The 23,062-nt window shown below is 47.4% G+C and overlaps 1 protein-coding gene across 1 annotated transcript in view; it reads left to right on the top strand.

The window, feature by feature from the left end:
- LAG3 (lymphocyte activating 3) overlaps positions 1-18,910 on the top strand; it is a 36,168-nt gene extending 17,258 nt beyond the window's left edge. The window contains exons 5-8 of the mRNA XM_088480928.1: positions 5,448-5,692; positions 11,944-12,195; positions 14,954-15,069; positions 18,833-18,910. Of these exons, the coding sequence (XP_088337054.1) occupies positions 5,448-5,692; positions 11,944-12,195; positions 14,954-15,069; positions 18,833-18,910 (691 nt within the window). The remainder of the gene's footprint in view (positions 1-5,447; positions 5,693-11,943; positions 12,196-14,953; positions 15,070-18,832) is intronic.
- Positions 18,911-23,062: the final 4,152 nt, after the last annotated feature.

Below are 23,062 nucleotides of genomic sequence, written 5' to 3'. Positions count from 1 at the left end.
CTGGGAGACACATGCAGGAGTTGTGCAGGGAGGCTGGGAGACACATGCAGGAGTTGTGCAGGGAGGCTGGGAGGCACATGCAGGAGTTGTGCAGGGAGGCTGGGAGACACATGCAGGAGTTGTGCAGGGAGGCTGGAATTCACATGCAGGAGTTGTGCAGGGAGGCTGGGAGACACATGAAGGAGTTGTGCAGGGAGGCTGAGAGACACAAGCAGGAGTTGTGCAGGGAAGCTGGCAGACACATGCAGGAGTTGTGCAGGGAGGCTCGCAGACACATGCAGGAGTTGTGCAGGGAGGCTGGGAGACACAAGCAGGAGTTGTGCAGGGAGGCTGAGAGACACAAGCAGGAGTTGTGCAGGGAAGCTGGCAGACACATGCAGGAGTTGTGCAGGGAGGCTCGCAGACACATGCAGGAGTTGTGCAGGGAGGCTGGGAGACACAAGCAGGAGTTGTGCAGGGAGGCTGGCAGACACATGCAGGAGTTGTGCAGGGAGGCTGGGAGACACATGCAGGAGTTGTGCAGGGAGGCTGGGAGACACATGCAGGAGTTGTGCAGGGAGGCACAAGCAGGAGTTGTGCAGGGAGGCTGGGAGACACATGCAGGAGTTGTGCAGGGAGGCTGGGAGACACAAGCAGGAGTTGTGCAGGGAGGCTGGGAGACACATGCAGGAGTTGTGCTGGGAGGCTGGGAGACACATGCAGGAGTTGTGCAGAGAGGCTGGGAGACACAAGCAGGAGTTGTGCAGGGAGGCTGGGAGACACATGCAGGAGTTGTGCAGGGAGGCTGGGAGACACATGCAGGAGTTGTGCAGGGAGGCTGGGAGACATGCAGGAGTTGTGCAGGAGCTGTGCAGGGAGGCTGGGAGACATGCAGGAGTTGTGGAGGGAGTCTGGGAGACACATGCAGGAGTTGTGCAGGGAGGCTGGGAGACACATGCAGGAGTTGTGCAGGGAGGCTGGGAGACATGCAGGAGTTGTGCAGGGAGGCTGGGAGACATGCAGGAGTTGTGCAGGGAGGCTGGCAGACACATGCAGGAGCTGTGCAGGGAGGCTGGTAGACACATGCAGGAGTTGTGCAGGGAGGCTGGGAGACACATGCAGGAGTTGTGCAGGGAGGCTGGGAAACACATGCAGGAGTTGTGCAGGGAGACACAAGCAGGAGTTGTGCAGGGAGGCTAGGAGACACAAGCAGGAGTTGTGCTGGGAGGCTGGTAGACACATGCAGGAGTTGTGCAGGGAGGCTGCGAGACACATGCAGGAGTTGTGCACGGAGGCTGCGAGACATGCAGGAGTTGTGCAGGAGCTGTGCAGGGAGGCTGGGAGACATGCAGGAGTTGTGCAGGGAGGCTGGGAGACATGCAGGAGTTGTTTAGGGAGGCTGGGAGACACATGCAGGAGTTGTGCAGGGAGGCTGGGAGACACATGCAGGAGTTGTGCAGGGAGTCTGGGAGACACATGCAGGAGTTGTGCAGGGAGGCTGGGAGACACAAGCAGGAGTTGTGCAGGGAGGCTGGGAGACACAAGCAGGAGTTGTGCAGGGAGGCTGGGAGACACATGCAGGAGTTGTGCAGGGAGGCTGCGAGACACATGCAGGAGTTGTGCACGGAGGCTGCGAGACATGCAGGAGTTGTTCAGGAGCTGTGCAGGGAGGCTGGGAGACATGCAGGAGTTGTTTAGGGAGGCTGGGAGACATGCAGGAGTTGTTTAGGGAGGCTGGGAGACACATGCAGGAGTTGTGCAGGGAGGCTGGGAGACACATGCAGGAGTTGTGCAGGGAGTCTGGGAGACACATGCAGGAGTTGTGCAGGGAGGCTGGGAGACACAAGCAGGAGTTGTGCAGGGAGGCTGGGAGACACATGCAGGAGTTGTGCAGGGAGGCTGGGAGGCACATGCAGGAGTTGTGCAGGGAGGCTGGGAGACACATGCAGGAGTTGTGCAGGGAGGATGGGAGACACATGCAGGAGTTGTGCAGGGAGGCTGGGAGACACATGCAGGAGTTGTGCAGGGAGGCTGGGAGACACATGCAGGAGTTGTGCAGGGAGGCTGGGAGACATGCAGGAGTTGTGGAGGGAGTCTGGGAGACACATGCAGGAGTTGTGCAGGGAGGCTGGGAGAAACATGCAGGAGTTGTGCAGGGAGGCTGGGAGACATGCAGGAGTTGTGCAGGGAGGCTGGGAGACACAAGCAGGAGTTGTGCAGGGAGGCTGGGAGACACATGCAGGAGTTGTGCAGGGAGACTGGGAGGCACATGCAGGAGTTGTGCAGGGAGGCTGGGAGACACATGCAGGAGTTGTGCAGGGAGGATGGGAGACACATGCAGGAGTTGTGCAGGGAGGCTGGGAGACACATGCAGGAGTTGTGCAGGGAGGCTGGGAGATACATGCAGGAGTTGTGCAGGGAGGCTGGGAGACATGCAGGAGTTGTGGAGGGAGTCTGGGAGACACATGCAGGAGTTGTGCAGGGAGGCTGGGAGACACATGCAGGAGTTGTGCAGGGAGGCTGGGAGACATGCAGGAGTTGTGCAGGGAGGCTGGGAGACATGCAGGAGTTGTGCAGGGAGGCTGGCAGACACATGCAGGAGCTGTGCAGGGAGGCTGGCAGACACATGCAGGAGTTGTGCAGGGAGGCTGGGAGACACATGCAGGAGTTGTGCATGGAGGCTGGGAGACACATGCAGGAGTTGTGCAGGGAGACACAACCAGGAGTTGTGCAGGGAGGCTGGGAGACACAAGCAGGAGTTGTGCAGGGAGGCTGGGAGACACAAGCAGGAGTTGTGCTGGGAGGCTGGTAGACACATGCAAGAGTTGTGCAGGGAGGCTGGGAGACACATGCAGGAGTTGTGCAGGGAGGCTGGGAGACACATGCGGGAGTTGTGCAGGGAGGCTGGGAGATACATGCAGGAATTGTGCAGGGAGGCTGCGAGACACATGCAGGAGTTGTGCAGGGAGGCTGCGAGACATGCAGGAGTTGTGCAGGAGTTGTGCAGGGAGGCTGGGAGACACAGGCAGGAGTTGTGCAGGGAGGCTGGGAGACACATGCAGGAGTTGTGCAGGGAGGCTGGGAGACACATGCAGGAGTTGTGCAGGGAGGCTGGGAGACACATGCAGGAGTTGTGCAGGGAGGCTGGGAGACACATGTAGGAGTTGTGCAGGGAGGCTGGGAGACACATGCAGGAGTTGTGCAGGGAGGCTGGGAGACATGCACGAGTTGTGCAGGAGCTGTGCAGGGAGGCTGGGAGACATGCAGGAGTTGTGCAGGAGCTGTGCAGGAAGCCTGGGAGACACATGCAGGAGTTGTGCAGGGAGGCTGGGAGACACATGCAGGAGTTGTGCAGGGAGGCTGGGAGACACATGCAGGAGTTGTGCAGGGAGGCTGGGAGACATGCAGGAGTTGTGGAGGGAGTCTGGGAGACACAGGCAGGAGCTGTGCAGGGAGGCTGGGAGACACATGCAGGAGTTGTGCAGGGAGGCTGGGAGACATGCAGGAGTTGTGGAGGGAGTCTGGGAGACACAGGCAGGAGCTGTGCAGGGAGGCTGGGAGTGCCTCTCCATCTATTGACCTCACCGCACATCACTGCTGCGCCTATACCAATAATATGACAAGTACTGGTGGAAAAAGGGTCAGCTTTATTTATTTAATTAGTTTAATAAAAATGGGTTAGTATGGTGGTGAAAGAAAAAAAATGGCACTACTCTTGGCAATAACCAAGCCCGTCGATCACAGCACATCGCGCCTAGATGGGGGGCCTTCTGTCCTCCAGTCTTACTCCTCTTGAGGTATCCAACTCCCCACCCAATGACACAAATCACAAAGCTCACCTGGACAGATGGGGTCGCTGACCCCAGTAGGGTAGAATCAGAATAACCCATGTATGGGAGGAAGCAACTCAAGATCTTATGATGAGATGATCACTGCAGCCGTTCTTTCCCGCAATCCCCGAAAACTGAGAACTAAAGAGGGAGAGCAGGATGAACGACCAAAGAGGAACCAGAATGTTCCAGCTAACCTAAACTAACACAAATACACACCCCTAACTTCACCCACGACAACACTAACCAATGAACAAGCAGGACTAAACTACTGGCTAAAAATTAACCATGTCGTTAGACCTTAATCCCAGTGTTAGCTGACTCACCCTTAGGGGCCCATTTTATCATAAACAGGGCCAGATGTACTAAGCTATGGAAAGTGATATATTGGAGAGTGATAAGCTACCAGCCAATCAGCTTCTAACTGTCATTTTTTAAACAGCCTGTAATATGACAGTTGGGAGCTGAGTGGCTGGTAGGATATCACTCTCCACTTTATCACTTTTCAGATCTTAGTACATCTCTGTGTTTAAAAAATGACAGTTAGGAGCTTATTGGTTGGTACTTTATCACTCTCCAATTTTTCATGTTCCAGAGCTTACTACATCTACCCCTCATTGGGCATGATTCAATTAAGCGCAAAGTGAATAGCGCCGGAAATGATAGGGTGTTTAGGCGCGAGGACGGGCATTCTCCGACTAAACCTCCTGGCGCAATGCTGTTTTCCAAGCGCAAAGGGCAAAAGAGAGCATTGCGCCTGGACTTTTGTCGGATTTCTGCTCGCATCGCAGGAGGGAAGCGAGAAGAAATCCTTAGTCGGGCTTAGCAGCGCGATTAATTCAATAGCTCCGGGAGCTGATTCCCGGTGCTATTCACTTTGCGTTAAATAGAATCGTGCCCAACGAGTTTTAAAACTTGTTGCGTATGATAAATGGTGCTCCAGCCAATCAGCTCCCAAATGTCATCTTTCAAACAGATGACAGGCGCTGATTGGCTGAAACATCACACCGATACTAATCGCATATGTACTAATATATGTGATTAGTATCGCAAAGGACAGCTCTTACGATAAGAACTGCCCTTTGCGAAGCTGCTGTCGCCGGATGAGGGGGTCTCCGCGTGTCTCCTCCCCCTCCTAGCCCCAGGAGCTTCCTGCTGGTGACCTCTGCAGGAAGTCCCGGGCTCCTCCTACCTGTACCCGGAATAAGAGGAGGCGGGGGACCCAGGAGGAGCATGGGCCGGCACGCAGGAGGCTGAGGTGAGGGGGGGGTGCGCGGTGCTGGGCAACTGCTGAAGTGGCAGCAAAGCGTCGGGATGCGGTAAAAAGCCCATAGGCTTCTATAGGGTAACGCCAGTTACCCTCCACATCAAAAACCGGGGCTTAGTACATATGAAACTGCTGTAAAAGCCCCGAAAACAGGGCTTTTACCGCATTTTTCCTTTAGTACATCCCGGCCTCAGACTTAAAACTCGTTGCATATGATAAAACACGTTGATAAATATGCCCCATTTTGACAATTTTACCAATATTATGATTTTTGCCTGTTAAATATAATTTTTTATTGTGGCAATAAAAAAATTATATCAATACATAACCATGATTAGTAATAGTACTGTTTCTTGCATTGTACCTCCACCCGGTATCTCAGGACCATCCTTTCTCTCTGTTTACACTGCCGCTGGCTCCTCTGCGGAGCTCCCCTGTAACGTCACTGAGATGCCCCTGGAGTGGCCTCTGGAAGTGAGCTGGAGCCGAGGTACCTGCCCCAAGCAAGTGCTTCTCCTGAACCACGTGAGGCCTGAGGATAGTGGAACTTACAGGTGTGACGTCACATATAGGAGCCAACAGATGACCAGACACTTCAGCCTAAGGGTCATCCAAGGTCAGTAATTTCATTTATAAGAAGACTGAACCCCACAGACAATGGGACATAAATATAAATGTAACCCAGAGCAGCCAGTCAGATGTCAGCTTTCATTTTCTTAAACTATCCTTGAAACATTAAAGTTAGATGCTGATTGGTACCATGTGCCCCATGATGTCTGTTAGTCAGTAAGACCAATGTACAGTATATTACTTAAAGGGGGGGCACAAGTAAGTATGTCAATAAAACATTCATGTCTGTATATATCAAATAATAAGCCCAGACATATAAAGTCTTTATAGTTACAACATGACATAATACAAATGGGATGTAGTTATGACTGAAACAAAGTAACAGGTCTAATGGATGGAGAGATATTTTAAATAAATGTATATCATATACACATGGCTTGGTCAAAATGAACAGAATTTAATAGGAACGTATAAAAACATAAATATGAAAGCTAAAATGTGCAATATTGCAATAGGGATTGGCCCCACAACACTATAATGAGTCACTGAGTCCAGTATCAAGTGAATAGCCGGTGCAAGTCCCAGTAAGAGGAGTACATTACCAAGTGGGTACTATAGCAGGAAGTCCTTGCACATAAGTTAAGTCCTTTAACTTGGATTAGCAGACCCTCCAACTATACCGATTTGGCTGGTACAGTACCGTTTTTTAATGGTCTGTACCGGCAAAACAGGCGGTAAAATTGAATGTGTCCTCCAAGTGCTCTGGTATGTGGGGGTCCGTGTGAAGGCTCAAACGCGTTTCTGTGCGGAAGTATCCCGCACCTTCGTCAGGAGCAAGTGTGTGTGTGAGCCACAAAGGCACTGCTATTTAAACTGTTCTAATTGCAAAGTTGGTTACAGATGCACAAAATCAAATGACCAATTGACCAAGCCGTGTGAAAAAGATTATTTACTTTTGCTTATATATAACAATATTGTGTAATAAAATGAAGGCAATCATATAAGGGACCACACTGTTGAGATAAGAGACAAAAACGAATGTTCTTACCATATAATTAAAAGCATATTGCTGTGTGTTTATCCTCAGGATGCAGTCACGTGATCGGCTTCCCGATCATGTGATCCGCAATCTCTTGAGCACTCATTATAGGTCAGCTAGCATCACGTGACTTAGAGTGTGAATAAGAAGATGTGTATGGTAGACCACAATGAATGGGTTTAACTGCTTACTTTTCACGTTAGCGATCACATGACCAATCCCCATATAGAGTGAGTGGACATAGGCCCTGATTCAGAGCCGGACGCTATTTGCGGTCGTTCGGGGTGGCTATTCAAATGAACCGTTCACTCATTGCGGTCTGTTCACGCCTATAAGTCTGAACGAGCGAACAAAACTTGCGGTCGAAATTTTGAAAAAGACGCCCCCTGGCCGCTCGCACCATACGTCATGTCAACTATTTTTTAGATTAATCGAGTACATCGAACAGCGTATGAACTGCTCGCTATTCTTGTGGCTGGTTTTTCCTACCACTATATTGCGAGCAGTTCTGACTATTAAAAAACCAGGTGACGTGGTCAATGACGCTGCTTGATTTATTATGCACACCCATAAAACGCCCGTTTTGACCTTTAAGCATGCCTGCGTTCTGATCTCCACTCCCCGTTTACAAGCACCTTCCCCTGTTACCACCCACATACGCCTCCTCCTGTCACTCAAAATAGCAGGCATTCGCTATATTACGAACAAACGATTTTCGGCCGGTTCGCGCATACGTATTATAAACTGTACCCATGCGCAGATGTGCGAACATCGCTCGGAACGAGCATACTGCCGCTTACAAGCGGCTCTGAATGAGGGACATAGTACAACTATAGGAGTATACAATTCACATAGAGAATCATAAATAAACATAAGAGGATAATGGTGAAATATAAGTGAAATATATTCACTGACTTGTGTAAATATTGATGTTAGTACTATTATGTAGATTGAGGAATATGTACAGTGGATAGAAGTTGGAACAGAAAAAAGTACATATCGCTAAAGGTTTAAAACAAAAAATAGGGAATAATAATAATAAAATAGAAAGTGTTGATGAAAATAACACATGCCATATATACTAATAACTTGCAAGTGACCAATCACGCTGATGGTTTAAAGAGTAGAATTCATACCATTGGTAACCCTATGTTCATATCCAATGTAGGATTAAACATCGATACATCCGATGTCCAAAATAGAACCACTGTATATATAATTAACACTTGATAAAACAATAAGTATAAAGAGTATATATGGGAAATATGTAAAGGGTTGCATACACATAGGTGTGTAAACAGATGCACATACATATTAGAACAAATTATATATCTCTTATTCAACATATAATACTCAAAATGCAAAAATAAAATAAATTAAATTAAAAACAAAGTCACAAGGATATTGATGTTGTGATTAGTAGGTCACATAATAAATAATTGTAATTATTGTAATTATAGTCCTATCAGAAAGGCAAAGAAGAGAGTTTGCCAGGGAGAGCTAGTGTAACCCAACATTAAATAAACTAGTGCTAACCAAAAATGTAACAAATCTCTGTGGATAAGACATGCTATTTGTAGCATATTATAAAGGTGATGGGGAACCTATCTACCCTATATTGTCTACAAATCAAACTTATCACATGATGGTGTTCAATTCCACAGATTCGTTCAAACCATCTGGATATAGGGTGTTTAACTGAAAAATCCAATAGACCTCCTGGCGACATAGGGTACGAAACCTATCTCCCCCACGTATTGATTGGGGGATATGTTCTATAGCAGTAATTTGCAGGCTACTGCAATCTCCATTGTGAACCTGAGAGAAATGTCTCGGTACACTGTGGTTGACTAAACGATTAGTGATGTTACGGCGATGTTCCATAAATCTTGTCTTAATCGCTCTGGTGGTTCGGTCAACGTATTTAAGGGCGCATCCACAAGTAAGTAAATAGATAACATATATAGTGTCACAGTTAATAAACTGGTTGATGGTATATGATTCACTTTGATGGCAGAAGTTAACAGAAATGTTCTTACCGCACCTAAAAAAGCCAGGTGGTCTGTTGGGTAACCAGTGTTCTTTTTTGGGGTCTGTAGGGTTGGTATTAAGAGACTTAGATGACTTGGTGCGAGTATGTTGTGCAGAGATTTGTTCTTCCTGTATATAATATGTGGTTTCTTAGGTATTATTTCTCTTAAAACATTATCACAACACAATATTTTGTAATTCCTTGTGACAATGTTTCTTATTTCTTTATGTATAGACGTATACTTGCAAATAAAAGCCAAATCTCTATCAAAAGCAGGTTCCTTTATGTCTCTTATCTTAGGTCGTAATAAATCAGCTCTATTCATTTTCTGAGCCTCTGTGTAAGCTTTTTGAAGGATGGTTTCCGGATACCCCCTACATCTAAAAGCATCCAACATTTTTATAACTGATTATAGGCTTCTTTCAAATAATCCTCCTTATTTTGGACTACCAATCCCCCTCCCTTGTCAGCCTCTTTAATGATAATTGAGGAATCTTTAGTCAGTAAGCGAAGTGCCCTTTTCTCAGCTCGTGTCAGATTTGATGAATGTGATGATCTTTTGGAAGTATTGTTACACAGAGACTTAAAGTCTTCAAGGGTTATCTTGACTCACTAGTGCATGTTCTGGTGTACAGTGACTCACTAGCGCATGTTCTGGTGTTCAGTGACTCACTAGTGCATGTTCTGGTGTACAGTGACTCACTAGTGCATGTTCTGGTGTACAGTGACTCACTAGTGCATGTTCTGGTGTACAGTGACTCACTAGTGCATGTTCTGGTGTACAGTGACTCACTAGCGCATGTTCTGGTGTACAGTGACTCACTAGTGCATGTTCTGGTGTTCAGTGACACACTAGCGTATGTTCTGGTGTACAGTGACTCACTAGCGCATGTTCCGGTGTACAGTGACTCACTAGCGCATGTTCTGGTGTACAGTGACTCACTAGCGCATGTTCCGGTGTACAGTGACTCACTAGCGCATGTTCTGGTGTACAGTGACTCACTAGTGCATGTTCTGGTGTACAGTGACTCACTAGCGCATGTTCTGGTGTACAGTGACTCACTAGCGCATGTTCTGGTGTGGAGTGACTCATTGACATGTGTGCATGTGTATGACTCACTAAAACATGTGGTGTGAGGTGACTCACTAGCACATGTTCTTGGGGATGACTCACTCACATGTTCAGGTGTGGGCGGACTCGCTGACACATGTTATGCTGTGGAGTGACTCTCTGACACATGTTATGGTGTGGAGTGACTCTCTGACATGTTATAGTGTGGAGTGACTTGCTGACACATGTTATGGAGTGGAGTGACTCGCTGACACATGTTATGGAGTGGAGTGACTTGTTGACACGTTCTGGTGTAGAGTGACTTGCTGACATGTTATGGAGGTGGATTGGCTCACTGACACATGTTATGGTGTAGAGTGACTCGCTGACACATGTTATGGTGGTGGAGTGACTCGCTGACACATGTTATGGTGTGGAGTGACTCACTGACACATGTTATGGTGTGGAGTGACTTGCTGACACATGTTATGGTGGTGGAGTGACTCGCTGACACGTTATGGTGTAGAGTGACTCGCTGACACATGTTATGGTGGTGGAGTGACTCGCTGACACATGTTATGGTGTGGAGTGACTCACTGACACATGTTATGGTGTGGAGTGACTCGCTGACACATGTTATGGTGTGGAGTGACTCGCTGACACATGTTATCGTGTGGAGTGACTCGTTGACACATGTTATGGTGTAGAGTGACTCGCTGACACATGTTATGGTGGTGGAGTGACTCGCTGACACATGTTATGGTGGTGGAGTGACTCGCTGACACATGTTATGGTGGTGGAGTGACTCGCTGACACATGTTATGGTGTGGAGTGACTCGCTGACACATGTTATGGTGTGGAGTGACTTGCTGACACATGTTATGGTGTGAAGTGACTCGCTGACACATGTTATGGTGGTGGAGTGACTCGCTGACACATGTTATTATTATTATTACCAGTTATTTATATAGCGCACACATATTCCGCAGCGCTTTACAGAGAATATTTGTCCATTCATATCAGTCCCTGCCCCAGTGGAGCTTACAATCTATTCCCTACCACATCCACACACACATACACACTAGGGTTATTTTTTTTTTGTGTTGGGAGCCAATTAACCTACCAGTATATTTTTGGAGTGTGGGAGGAAACCGGAGTACCCGGAGGAAACCCACGCAAGCACAGGGAGAATATACAAACTCCGCACAGGTAGGGCCGTGGTGGGAATCGAACCCACGACCTCAGTGCTGTGAGGCAGTAATGCTAACCATTACACCGTCTGTGCTGCCTGTTATGGTGTGGAGTGACTTGCTGACACATGTTATGGTGTGGAGTGACTTGCTGACACATGTTATGGTGTGGAGTGACTCGCTGACACATGTTCTGTGTGAAGTGACTCACATATGTTCTGATCTGGAGTAACTTGCTGACACAAGTTCTGGTGTGAAATTGCTCCCTGACACATGTTCTGTGTGGAGTGACTCACTGACACGTGTTCTGTTGTGGAGTGATTCCCAGACGTGTTCTAGGGCAGGATGTATTAAGGACAGAAATGCGGTCAACCCCCCGAAAATACAGTTTGACCACATTTCTCATATGTACTAAGTGCCAGAATGCGATGTGTTCTAAAGCTTCGACCCAGTGGGTAACGCCATCGTTAGATGGCCGCTACCCAAGAGAAGCCTATGGCCTTTTTTCCACATTCAGCACAGGGAGGTACACTTCCTAGTGTGCCTGGTAGTGCACGTGTCATGCAGAATGACAGCGTGGTAAAACCATGCTGCACTGCAGGTGGGGCAGATATAAAATGTGCAGGGAGATATAGATTTGGGAGGGGCGTGTGCAAACTCAAATCTGAATTGCAGTGTAAGAATAAAGCTGTCCAGCATTTGTGGGCTACATGTAAGTAGCCGGTATTTACCCTGCATGCATTTGCACCTCCTGCAGTGCAGCAAAGATTCGTCCAGGTGCAGTTACTTGCGTTTCTTAATTTGCTCCCAACCCAGAATCCATTCCTTAGATAGCTGAGCTGTTCAACAAGTCTGCAATGTCCAGCAAAATAGATAACATGACTTCTCCTAATTAATGACCCCATGTATTTCTCATCCTGATTTTTTGGACAGCCCAGCTGTAAGCCTCTTATGCTCTATCCAAATCCTTCTCTTTTGTCTTCAGTGTTTCCTCCAGGCCCTACATTTGCCAGAGTGGGTTCTTCTCACCAGCTGGTGTGTAACGTCAGTGGATTATCTGGAGAAGAGCGTTTTGAATGGACGGGACCATCTGATCCCACAGGACAACACAAAGTACTAAGCGGAGCAGTACTGGACCTGCCCAGTGTGGGCACACAGGACTCTGGGACCTGGATCTGCTCAGTTTATGGGAAGGACGGGACTCAGGGAAACTTGGAACACTGGATCTATGTGCAGGGTAATGAATCAGACAGATGTATACAGGAAATACGTGTAGAGGTCTATACTGCGCTGCCAATGTCGCTATCCTCAATATAAACGAGTTTTGCCGAAACACATAACAATTAAATACTATATAAATAGAATAGTGAGAAAAAACGTACACCTGTGTCACACATATGTCAAAGTTTCCGGGTTGGTATACAATCCTCCTGTTGGCCGACCACCAGTTGTTTTGTACTTTGGTGAGACCTTATTACGCTAGATGCGTTTTTTCTTCTCTGGACATGCTGATTGTGTGAAAGTTCTTATCAGCTCCTGAAAGACTGGAAATGCACCTGCTACATGCAAGAACTCAAGTATATATTTTATAAGAGTCCATATAACAGAGAGTGTGCCCTATATGTACGTCATCTATTGACTTGAAGTTGGAGAGTGGTCCCATTAATTTTCTACAAGTTGTGATTCACTGGACTCTTTTAAATTTCCTTTAGGGACTGATTGTACTGGTTGTGTTCTATCAATATAGACCATATTGTGCTATGATACTTTCTTCTTTTTGAGTTACATGAATGAGAAAGAAGATTTGGAACATCATTTAAAGAAAGAAAATTTTTCCGCAAAGAACTTTGACTTATGCTGGATACAAGTGTGCGCTTTTTTCTCAATATTCTATTTATATTGAATCAGTCGAATGTGCTGGTGATCAATTTGGCAACATTTATAGCTCAAATTAGTATATTATGATTAATAATACATTCCAAATAAATAGACAATTATTCTCGGCTATGTTTTCCTGCCCCTTTCTTGTTACCCCCACTTCTCCACACTCTTCTATTCCTTTATTGGTAGATCCATTCCTCCACCCTCATCCTGCCCCTTTCTTGTTACATCCATCACTTCACCTCTCCCTACCATCATTTCATCCTCTACTAACTCATCTCTCCAACAAATTATCTTCCTCTAACTCCTCCTCCCTCCATACCCATTTCCTCCTCTACTAACTTATCTCACCATCATATTATCTTCCTCTAACTCCTCCTCTCCCCACCATCATTTCATCCTCTACTAAATCATCGCTCTACCAAATTATATTCCTATAACTCCTCCTCTCCCCAACATCATTTCATCCTCTACTGACTCTTCTCTCCACCATATTATCTTCCTCTAACTTCTCCTCTCCCCAACATCATTTCATCCACTACTGACTCATCTCTTCACCAAATTATCTTCCTCTAACTCCTCCTCTCTCCATACTCATTTCCTCCTCTACTAACTTATCTCAACCTCATATTATCTTCCTCTAACTCCTCCTCTCCCCACCATCATTTCATCCTCTACTAAATCATCGCTCTACCAAATTATATTCCTATAACTCCTCCTCTCCCCAACATCATTTCATCCTCTACTGACTCTTCTCTCCACCATATTATCTTCCTCTAACTTCTCCTCTCCCCAACATCATTTCCTCCACTACTGACTCATCTCTTCACCATATTAACTCCTCCTCTCCCCACAATCATTTCATCCTCTACTGACTCATCTCTTCACCATATTCTTTTCCTCTAACTCCTCCTGTCCCCAACATCAATTCATCCTCTGACTCATATCTCCACCATATTATCTTCCTCTAACTCCTCCTCTCCCCACCATTTCATCCTCTACTGACTCATCTCTCCACATAATATTATCTTCCTCTATCTCCTCCTCTCCTCACCATCATTTCATCCTCTACTGACTCATCTTTCCACCATATTATCTTATTCCAACTCCTCCTTTCCCATCATCATTTCATCCTCTACTGACTCATCTCTCCACCATATTATCTTCCTCTAACTCCTCCTCTCCCATCATCATTTCAACCTCTACTGACTCATCTCTCCACAATATTATCTTCGTCTAACTCCTCCTTTCCCCAATATAATTTCATCCTCTACTGGCTCATTCCTCCACCATATTATCTCCCTCTAACTCCCCCTCTCCCCACCATCATTTCATCCTCTACTGACTCATCTCTCCATCATATTATCTTCCTCTAACTCCTCCTCTCCCCACCATCATTTCATCCTCTATTAACTCATCTCTCCACCATATTATCTTCCTCTAACTCCTCCTCTCCCCACCATCATTTCATCCACTACTAACTCATCTCTTCACCATATTCTCTTCCTCGAATGCCTCCCCTCCCCAACATCAATTCATCCTCTACTGACTCATCTCTCTGCTATATTTTCTTCTTCTAACTCCTCCTCTTCCCATCATCATTTCACACACTACTGACTCATATCTCCACCATATTATCTACCTCTAACTCCTCCTTTCCCACCATCATTTCATCCTCTACTGACTCATATCTCCACCATGTTATCTTCCTCTATCTCCTCCTCTCCCCACCATCATTTCATCCTCTACTGACTCATATCTCCACCATATTATCTTCCTCTAACTCCTCCTCTCCCCACCATCATTTCATCCACTACTGACTCATCTCTTCACCATATTATCTTCGTCTAACTCCTCCATTCCCCAACATCATTTCATCCTCTACTGACTCATCTCTCCACCATATTATCTTCCTCTAACTCTTCCTCCCCCCCTCATTTCATCCTCTACTTCCTCTCTCCACCATTTTATCATCTTCCATCTGATCCTTCATTTATCGTTTACTTACCTCAATTCTTCTAAACCTGCTTCTCTTTTCACCATAGTTTTTTCATTGTTCCATCACTTCATTGTTTTGTTAATTTCCACTAACTGATGCATATTCTCCTTCCCAGCTCCTCACACTGCAAGTATGGCATCGCTGTCATCATGGCGTTACATCCTCCCACTGTCTCTCATGCTCGTTTTTGGACTAGGTGCCATTGCTGTTGTGTCTTTCCGCAATCGGCAGGTACGTTTCTGATCTACATCCATCCACTGTTGTCCCTCTCTGTTTTTTTATGGCAGCAGTATTTGCAATCATAGCTGCTGGTAAATCTGGCCCTTTACGCTAGTACTAGAATAGAGAGCAAGGTGGAATAGGAAGGTAGCTGAAGAGAAAGATGAACAATGAATAGGTTGACACCATATGGTTGACATGCAATAGGTCGACAGGAAAATGGTTGACATGTTCAAATTGTCGACATACAATTGGTTGACACAAGAAATGGTTGACACAAATAGGGTTAGGGGTTTAGGGTTAGGCACTTAGAGGATGGTTAGGGTTAGGTTGCCGGATGGTGTGGTTAGGATTAGCCACTAGTGGGAAGTTTAGGTTTAGGCTGGGGTTAGGTTTAGGCACTAGGGCAGGGGTGTAGTTATAATGGGTGCAGGGTGTGCGGTGCACACGGGCCCTCCACCATACTTTTTTTTATATACTTACCTCTCCAACGTGCCACGGAGTAGCGCTCCACAAAACGTCTGGAAAATGCCCACCGCGGCCATTTTGCCGCAGTGGGCATTTTCCCGGTGTTTTGCGCAATAGGAAATCACAGGGAAAATGGTTGCTGAGCCATTTTCCCGGTTACTTGCGCAGTATATTCCGGGCACAGACTAGTGCCCAGAGTCTACTGCTGCTGTCAGTTATCTGACGGTAGCCGGGGAGAGAGGAGGGGGCCCCAGACGGTGAATGCACATGGGCCCCCTCCTCTCTTAATGCACCTCTGCACTAGGGGGAGGGTTAGGCACCTGGGGGAGTGTTAGCATTATGCACCAGGGGGAAGGGTTAGGGTTAGGCACCAGGGGGAAGGGCTAGGCACCAAGGGAATGGGTTAGGGTTAGGCACAAGGGGGACGGTTAGGATTAGGGTTAAATTGCAAAAAGAAAAAATGTGTCAACCATTTTTGTGTCGTCCATTTGTGTGTCTACCATTTGAATTTGTCGACCTTTTAACCCTGTCAAACTTTTGTCAGTCAACCTTTTGTACATGTCAACCTTTTGTCCATGTCGACCTATTGCACGTTGACCATCTGGTGTTGACCTATCGACTGTCGACCTTAGTACTGTTGATCTTTTATACCATACCCGAATAAGATGGTGCACATATAGACGTATATATATGCATTCTGATCCAACCAAGACCAAGCACAGATGAGATACCTTCTTCCTTTCATCTTTTCTTGAGAAGCTCTGTATGGAAATTTACAGCAGTCACTGACTATTGACAAATGATTGATGTAGCTGAGATGTTTACTATCCCCCGCTCCCTGTCTTAATGTATCGTTCTGATTTTACCTCTTATATGGGTAACTGTCTTTATCTATTCGCTCTCTTGTCACCATTCACCTGTCTTTTATTTATGTCTCTTTGCTCCCCGTATGTCTCACTTCCTCCACTTGCAAAGAGTTTTCTCAGTCTAGTTTCTGTCTTCTCTTCATCTTTTTTTCCTTAGATGTCTCTCAGAAGATTACGGTCTCTTTGTGGTTTACTTTTTCTCTGGCTGATTCTGAGTTAGGAGCCGAGCAAAAAGAGGAAATAACTTTGCACCTGGGCAAACGTGTTGTTCTGCAGAGGGTGCAAATACTTATTTTTCTTTGCATGCAGGGTAAATACCGGCTACTCCTGCATGTAGTCCATCAGGACCAGATTAAGGGGGGGGGGGGGCGACAGGGGAGGTCAACCCTGGGCCCCGACACACAGAGGGGCCCCCACACAGGGTCGATGTGACCCTGCTGAGAACAGGTGCCAGCAGCACCTGTTCTCAGGAGGAGGCTCTGCAGCTGCGGCTATTCTACTGCATGCAGTAGCACAGTCAGTTCTGCTGCATCAGCTTGGGGGCCACCGGCTTCACACTAGCGCATGACCCCTGACACACATTCCCTCACTGCCTGCATTGGGGGCGGAGCCAATATGACAAGCCCTGCCCCCGTGGCATATGCCGCGCATCGCTGTAATATGGGGGTGGGGTTGCCATATTGGCTCCGCCCCCAATGGGGGCAGTGGAGAATAAGTGTGTCGGGGGTCATGCCTAATGAATGGAGGTGAAGCCCGGGTCCGTTTACAGTCTGTACCAGCAGCAACTGCTGGGTATGTACTGCTTTAGTGTGTTTAGAAGGTATGTACTGCTTTAGTGTGTGTATATATGAATGTGTTATTGTGTATATGTGTATACTGTGGATGTATGTGTCAGTGTGTGTATATGTGTTAGTGTGGGTATGCTGTTTATGTGTGAGCGTGTGCCCCTGTCTTCATGTGGCCAGGGGGAGGCCCTCCGTGTGGGGCTTCCGGGGGGGCGTAGGCTAGGCTACTTAGTTGCCCTGGGGCCCCCACAAGCCTTAATCCGGCACTGTAGTCCACACAAGTCAGACAGCTTTATTTTTGCACTGAAATTTAGATCTGAGTTTGAACACGCCCCTCCCAAATGTAAAGCTGGGTATACACCTCAGGGACGTGCCGGCGCGACGCTGCGATCCACCGCTACACGATCCACCATACAGCAACGAGATATATTGTTACATATACTTAATGTAACAACACCGTGTCATCTGTGGCATCGTCCCATTTGATGTGCTGCACATGAGATGGGACAATGCGACCACCCAATTCATCAAACAATGAATTGGCTGTTTCTGGAGTACATTAATAATGGTCGTTGCGATCCATTGCGGATTGAACGATCAGCTAATATATCGTACAGTATAGTGTATACCAGTGATGTGCGGTCAGGTGAGGCAGGTTTGCAGAGCCTTTCCTGTCATACTCTAACTTTTTCTTATTTCTTATAGTCAAAACTATAGTTTTTTCTTATTTTTGTAGTCAAAACTTTGAAGAAAATATTATAAATATCTTCTTTGTATCATTCTAATAATTTTTGTAGTCAAGGCTTTGGGGTAAAAAGTCTATGGCAGGTGAGGCACTGCCTCCCCTGTCAATATATTCCACACATCCCTGATCAAAACTCACCAAATTTCCAACACTATATACTGCTGCACCTGTGTATAATGCCCATATTAACCCTCGGTTAAATCTGTTCAAATCTGGCTCTGACACTAGCCAGTGCCTCCCCAGTCATTTACCTGACTGGGGAGGCACCGCACGTCACTGGTGTATACCTACCTTAAATCTCTCTGCACCATAATTTAAGAACACACCTGGCTGCAGGACCAGTGCTGGTTTTAAATATAGGGGGGGGGAAATTGCGTAGGGGTCCCCCTATATTTAGAACCAGCACCGGACCCAAACCGACTGGGAAGTAATGCCACAGCCAGGAGACCCTATTACTGGGTATCCATGGCCAAAGCATTCTCACCCCAAGTTGGTCAGGCCAAGCCGAGGATCTCAGGGGAGGTGGGGACCCCTGAAAAAAGGGGTCCCCCCCTCCCGAAACCCCAGGCTTGGTCTGAAGTCTGAAATAAAGACATAACACACACACCTTAGATAGTACAAGTTTATTACACACATACATCAATCACACATACTTACATGTACTACTTTCCATGTTTCTCCTCTATGATCCCGTCTCTCTCTCTTTGCTGCCTTCCCTGTCTCCTTCTCTCACCTGCTCTGTTCATGTCCCTTTCTCTGAAGCTCTCTCACTAATTCAGTGTCAATGTGACGTCCCCTGACCGTCTCTTCCTGCACCTGTTTCTCTGTCTGTCTGTCGCTCCATTTCTGTCACCTCGTCTTTTCCTGTCTCGTTCTTATCTCCCCCCTCACTCCACTCTCTTTTATTTCAGAGGCGCCTGTCTCACCTGGCCGCTCTGGCGTCCGTGGAGAGTGCCCCAGCCTCTCACCCAAAGAAGATCTCAGTGTGACTGAGCTATTGGATAACGCTGCATTGCCTGCTCTGAAGTCGCCCAGGAGTATGATGTAAATGTATTAAAAAGTAAAAAAATAAAGTTTTAAATGGATAATAAAAGTATTTATTATATACATAGTGCCCCTGGATTACGCTCTACATTGCTTCGTGTAGCACTGCTCCTCACAGTGTCTTTGGTTAGTAACACCTGATTATGGGCCTGATTCAGAGCCGCTCGTAAGCGGCAGTACGCTCGTTCCGAGCGATGTTCGCACTTCTGCGCATGCGTACGGTTTATAATACGCATGCACGAACCAGTCAGTGCGGACGAAAATCGTTTGTTCGCTATATAGCGAATGCCTGCTACTTTGAGTGACAGGAGGAGGCGTATGTGGGTGGTGACAGGGGAAGGTGCTTGAAAACGGGGAGTGGAGATCAAAACGCAGGCGTGCTTAAAGGTCAAAAGGGGCGTTTTAAGGGTGTGCATAATTAATTCAGCAGCGTCATTGACCACGTCACTGGGTTATTTTATAGCCAGAACTGCTTGCAAAATTGTGGTACGAAAAACCAACCACAAGAATAGCGAGCAGCTCATACCCTGGTCCATGTACTCGATTAATCTAATAAATAGCGGACATGACGTAGGATGCGAGCGGCCAGGGGGCGTAGTAATCCAAAAAACGACCGCAAGTTTTGTTAGCTCGTTCAGACATAGAGGCGTGAACAGACCGCAAAGAGCGAACGGTTCATTTGAATAGCCACCCCCTTTTTCTGAACGAGCGAGCGCTAATTGCGTCCGGCTCTGAATCAGGCCCTATATCCTTCCGTGTGACATTATTACGGACTAGCAGGTTCTTTGACTTTCTGGATACTTTCCTGATAGAATATATGTATATGTTTAAGAATTGTACCATAATTACAGTTTATATATATATATATATAAGTTTAATAAGGTAATTTAAGTTGTAACTTTATAGAGAAATGTAAAATAATTTATTTAATAAATATCTAATTATGTAGCAAATAACAAGCAAACATTAAAACAATTTTTTTTTTGCTACCGATCCAATGGTAAAAGCTGGTGTTTTATTTTCTGGTCATTTAAAAAAAAATAATAAAAATTTCTGGACTATAAATTATTCCCTAATATTATTAATATGATTATCTCTTCCAAAGCATCTACATATTACATGGTGCAGTCAGTGAGATAATGCTAGTCTGCCTATACGTATGTCCTCCTGTGTACGCAACTCACTGGCTCACGTTCTCCGTCTGCGAAGCCAGCCGCCATCATTATTTCACTCCATGCTGGGTGCAAGAGACAGGACTGAAATACTGTAGGCGTCCCATCGGCTTACACACAAATAAGTATATGGTGTAACTACGCCCACTACACACGCCCAAGGGCGAGCGTCCTGCGCTGTCTCCTCTTCTGTGCTGCCGGGACCTGCCAGTGCCGGAGTCGCGTCTTCCAAACCAATGTATTTCTCTGCATGTGTAGTGTCTCTATGAGTCTTCAGCTCTGTCCTCCATAGAGGGAGGACGTGCCCCTGAGAGTCTCGTTTTTGTTATAGGAGAGACCCTGCAAACTCCACTGTGGTCACCCCTGCTGTAGGTATAAGTGGGCACATGCTCCTTTGCCGCCACTGTATGTACACAAGTGTGTACTCCCAGGGCCGGCTCCAAGGGTCTGAGGGCCTGATTCAGACCCGCTCGCGAGCGCTGAGCGCTCGCAAGCGGGTCCATGTTGCCCAAGTGCGCATGCGCACGACGGAGGCTGCTCCGTCGTGTGCATGCGCGAGACCCGAATAACGACGGCCAAGCCACTGTTATGGGTCTCGCACCAAAGGGGGCGTGCTGTCGATGGTGAGTGACAGCACGCCCCCTTTGGTGGGCGTGCAGGGGGCGTGGCTGCCCAGACGGAGGCGTTCCCATGGGAACGCCTACCGTCTGGGTCCGGCCCCACTGATATCACTAGTGATGTCAGTGGGAGTGATTTTGGCTCTGATAGAGCCAAAAGCACTCCGGGCTTGCGGCCAACGAGACCCTACCGCAAGGGTCTCGTCACAAGCCCGATGGTCGCGATGGTCTTGACCATCGCGACCATCTTTTTGGCCGCTCGCATAAGCTGTGGGTGGTCACCCACAGCTATGCGAGCGGCCAGGAGGCCGCTCCAATAATAGGTAGGACGACCCTGATTCAGAGCGAGTGCTCTTGTCAGAGCGTCTGGCTCTGAATCAGGCCCTGAGCACCCTGTGCCGGCCCGTTACTATGCGCCCTGTAATCGACCAAATTTTGGGGCGTGGCCTCATAACCATAGGCCACACCACCTAAGTGACCTTATGCGGGCACGCCTCCAAATAACGTCAAGCTGGGGGTAAAGCCCAGCTCTCCGTCACTGGCTGGGCTTCCCCCAGCCCTCTCCCGTCACTGAATGGATGCCGCGCGCATGCGCGTGCTGCATCCATTCACACTCCGAGGGTCCGGCACCACCGCACAGCTGCGGCGGTGGGGTCCCCAACCTCCCGATTTTACCAACCGCAGTCCACTTCGGCCCACGGGTGGAACAGCGGGACAGTACTGTCCCGCTGAAATGGGGATGTTGGGGAGGGGTGCGCCCTCTATGAGTGGCACCCCTATGCGACCCACCGGGGATGCAGAACAAAATTTATTGCAGAGAGAGACAATTTCAGTGGGCACTCCAAGGTGGTAACCAGGCCCGCTAGCCAGACGAGGGCGTGTCCCAGGCAGCGGCTGCATCTTTTTGCGCAGTTGCACTGTCACCGATGACCATGTTCCAACGGACATTTTGAGAAACTATAGGGCTGCTCTAATGTCCGATGGTGCGGCTGATGTGTGTGCGATGGTGCGGCCGATGTGTGTCCGATGGTGTACTTTTTACGCAAAGTGGTGGATTAGTGACGCAGCTAGTGGGCACCTCTGCACGAATTCGATTGGTTGCGGCATCAACATAAAGACGCAGTTGCGCTGCATTAGCGTCCACCTCTGAACCAGGGCAACAGTGCTGTTACTATATACTTCCCCTGCCAACGTGTGCCTAGTTCTAGTGTACAGTACATCTCTCTCATCCCACGGGGACAGATGTACTAAGCCTTGAAAAGTGATAAATTGGAGAGTGATAAAGTATCAACCAATCAACTCCTAACTACCATTTTTCAAACACAGTCTGTAACATGACAGTTAGGAGCTGATCGGTTGGCACTTTATCTCCGTCCACTTTATCACTTTTCAAGGCTTAGTACATCTCCCCCTTCTCTCTCATTCTTTATATATATTTGTTTTTTGTTCACTTTGTGCCAAATCTCAATACTCTTCTTCTTGTCTTCTTGTATACAAGCTAAAGCCTGGTAATCTTATTCTGATGTCACTGTGCCATCACTATAATCACTCTTTGGGGCCTATTCATCATCATACGATAAATGGCCCGGTAACTCTGATGATGAATAACCCGGTAACTGAAATATGCGGAAACTAGCGTTTCTGCATATCTAGGTTACCGGGCCATTCATCATCAAGGGCCCGATAGGACCCCCTGATATTCCCCAAACTCAGAAAACTGAAAGTTTTCCCCGCTCCTTCCTATGGGAAGGAGTTCCAGGGATACGAAGAGGAATCCGAGCGGATCCCTCCGCTGCCTCCGCACTACAACCCCGGCCGCTTTGCACACACTTGACCTCTGGTTACGCATGCGTAGCCGGGCCGACGGGGAGGAGGTAAGTAACGCAGCTACTTCTGTAGCTTCGATACTTACCAAGGGGACAGCTGCTTTTCAGAGCAGCGGTCCCAACACCAGAGCAATTATTAATTGTTCCGGTGTCAAGTTTCCCCCGCTGCAAGTTCAATACTTAGGTATCCCTCGCAGTAAGATCAATACTTAATCATCGGAGGCCTGCAATGATGAATAGGCCCCTTTATCACAGAGAACCTGTCCCGTGCCACCACCTACTTCTACATGTCATTATAAAGGTTTTCTACCTTCCAATGTTTCTTGTTTCAACACTTTTTTAACATTTCAGCTGCAAGATCCCAATGGATCAAAATGCTGACAACTTAGTTCAAACAATATTAGAGACAGACTACAGAAAAGGAGGGTTAGGCTGTGGGGAGGGGGCGCTTAGGGTTATGCTGCGGGAGGGGTGGGTTAAGG

This window comes from Taudactylus pleione, unplaced genomic scaffold (assembly GCF_031769625.1).
Source record: "Taudactylus pleione unplaced genomic scaffold, aTauple2 ptg000258l, whole genome shotgun sequence".
Taxonomy (NCBI): domain Eukaryota; kingdom Metazoa; phylum Chordata; class Amphibia; order Anura; family Myobatrachidae; genus Taudactylus; species Taudactylus pleione.
The sequence above is the reverse complement of the archived record's forward strand: the minus strand, read 5'-3'. Positions and strand labels throughout refer to the sequence as shown.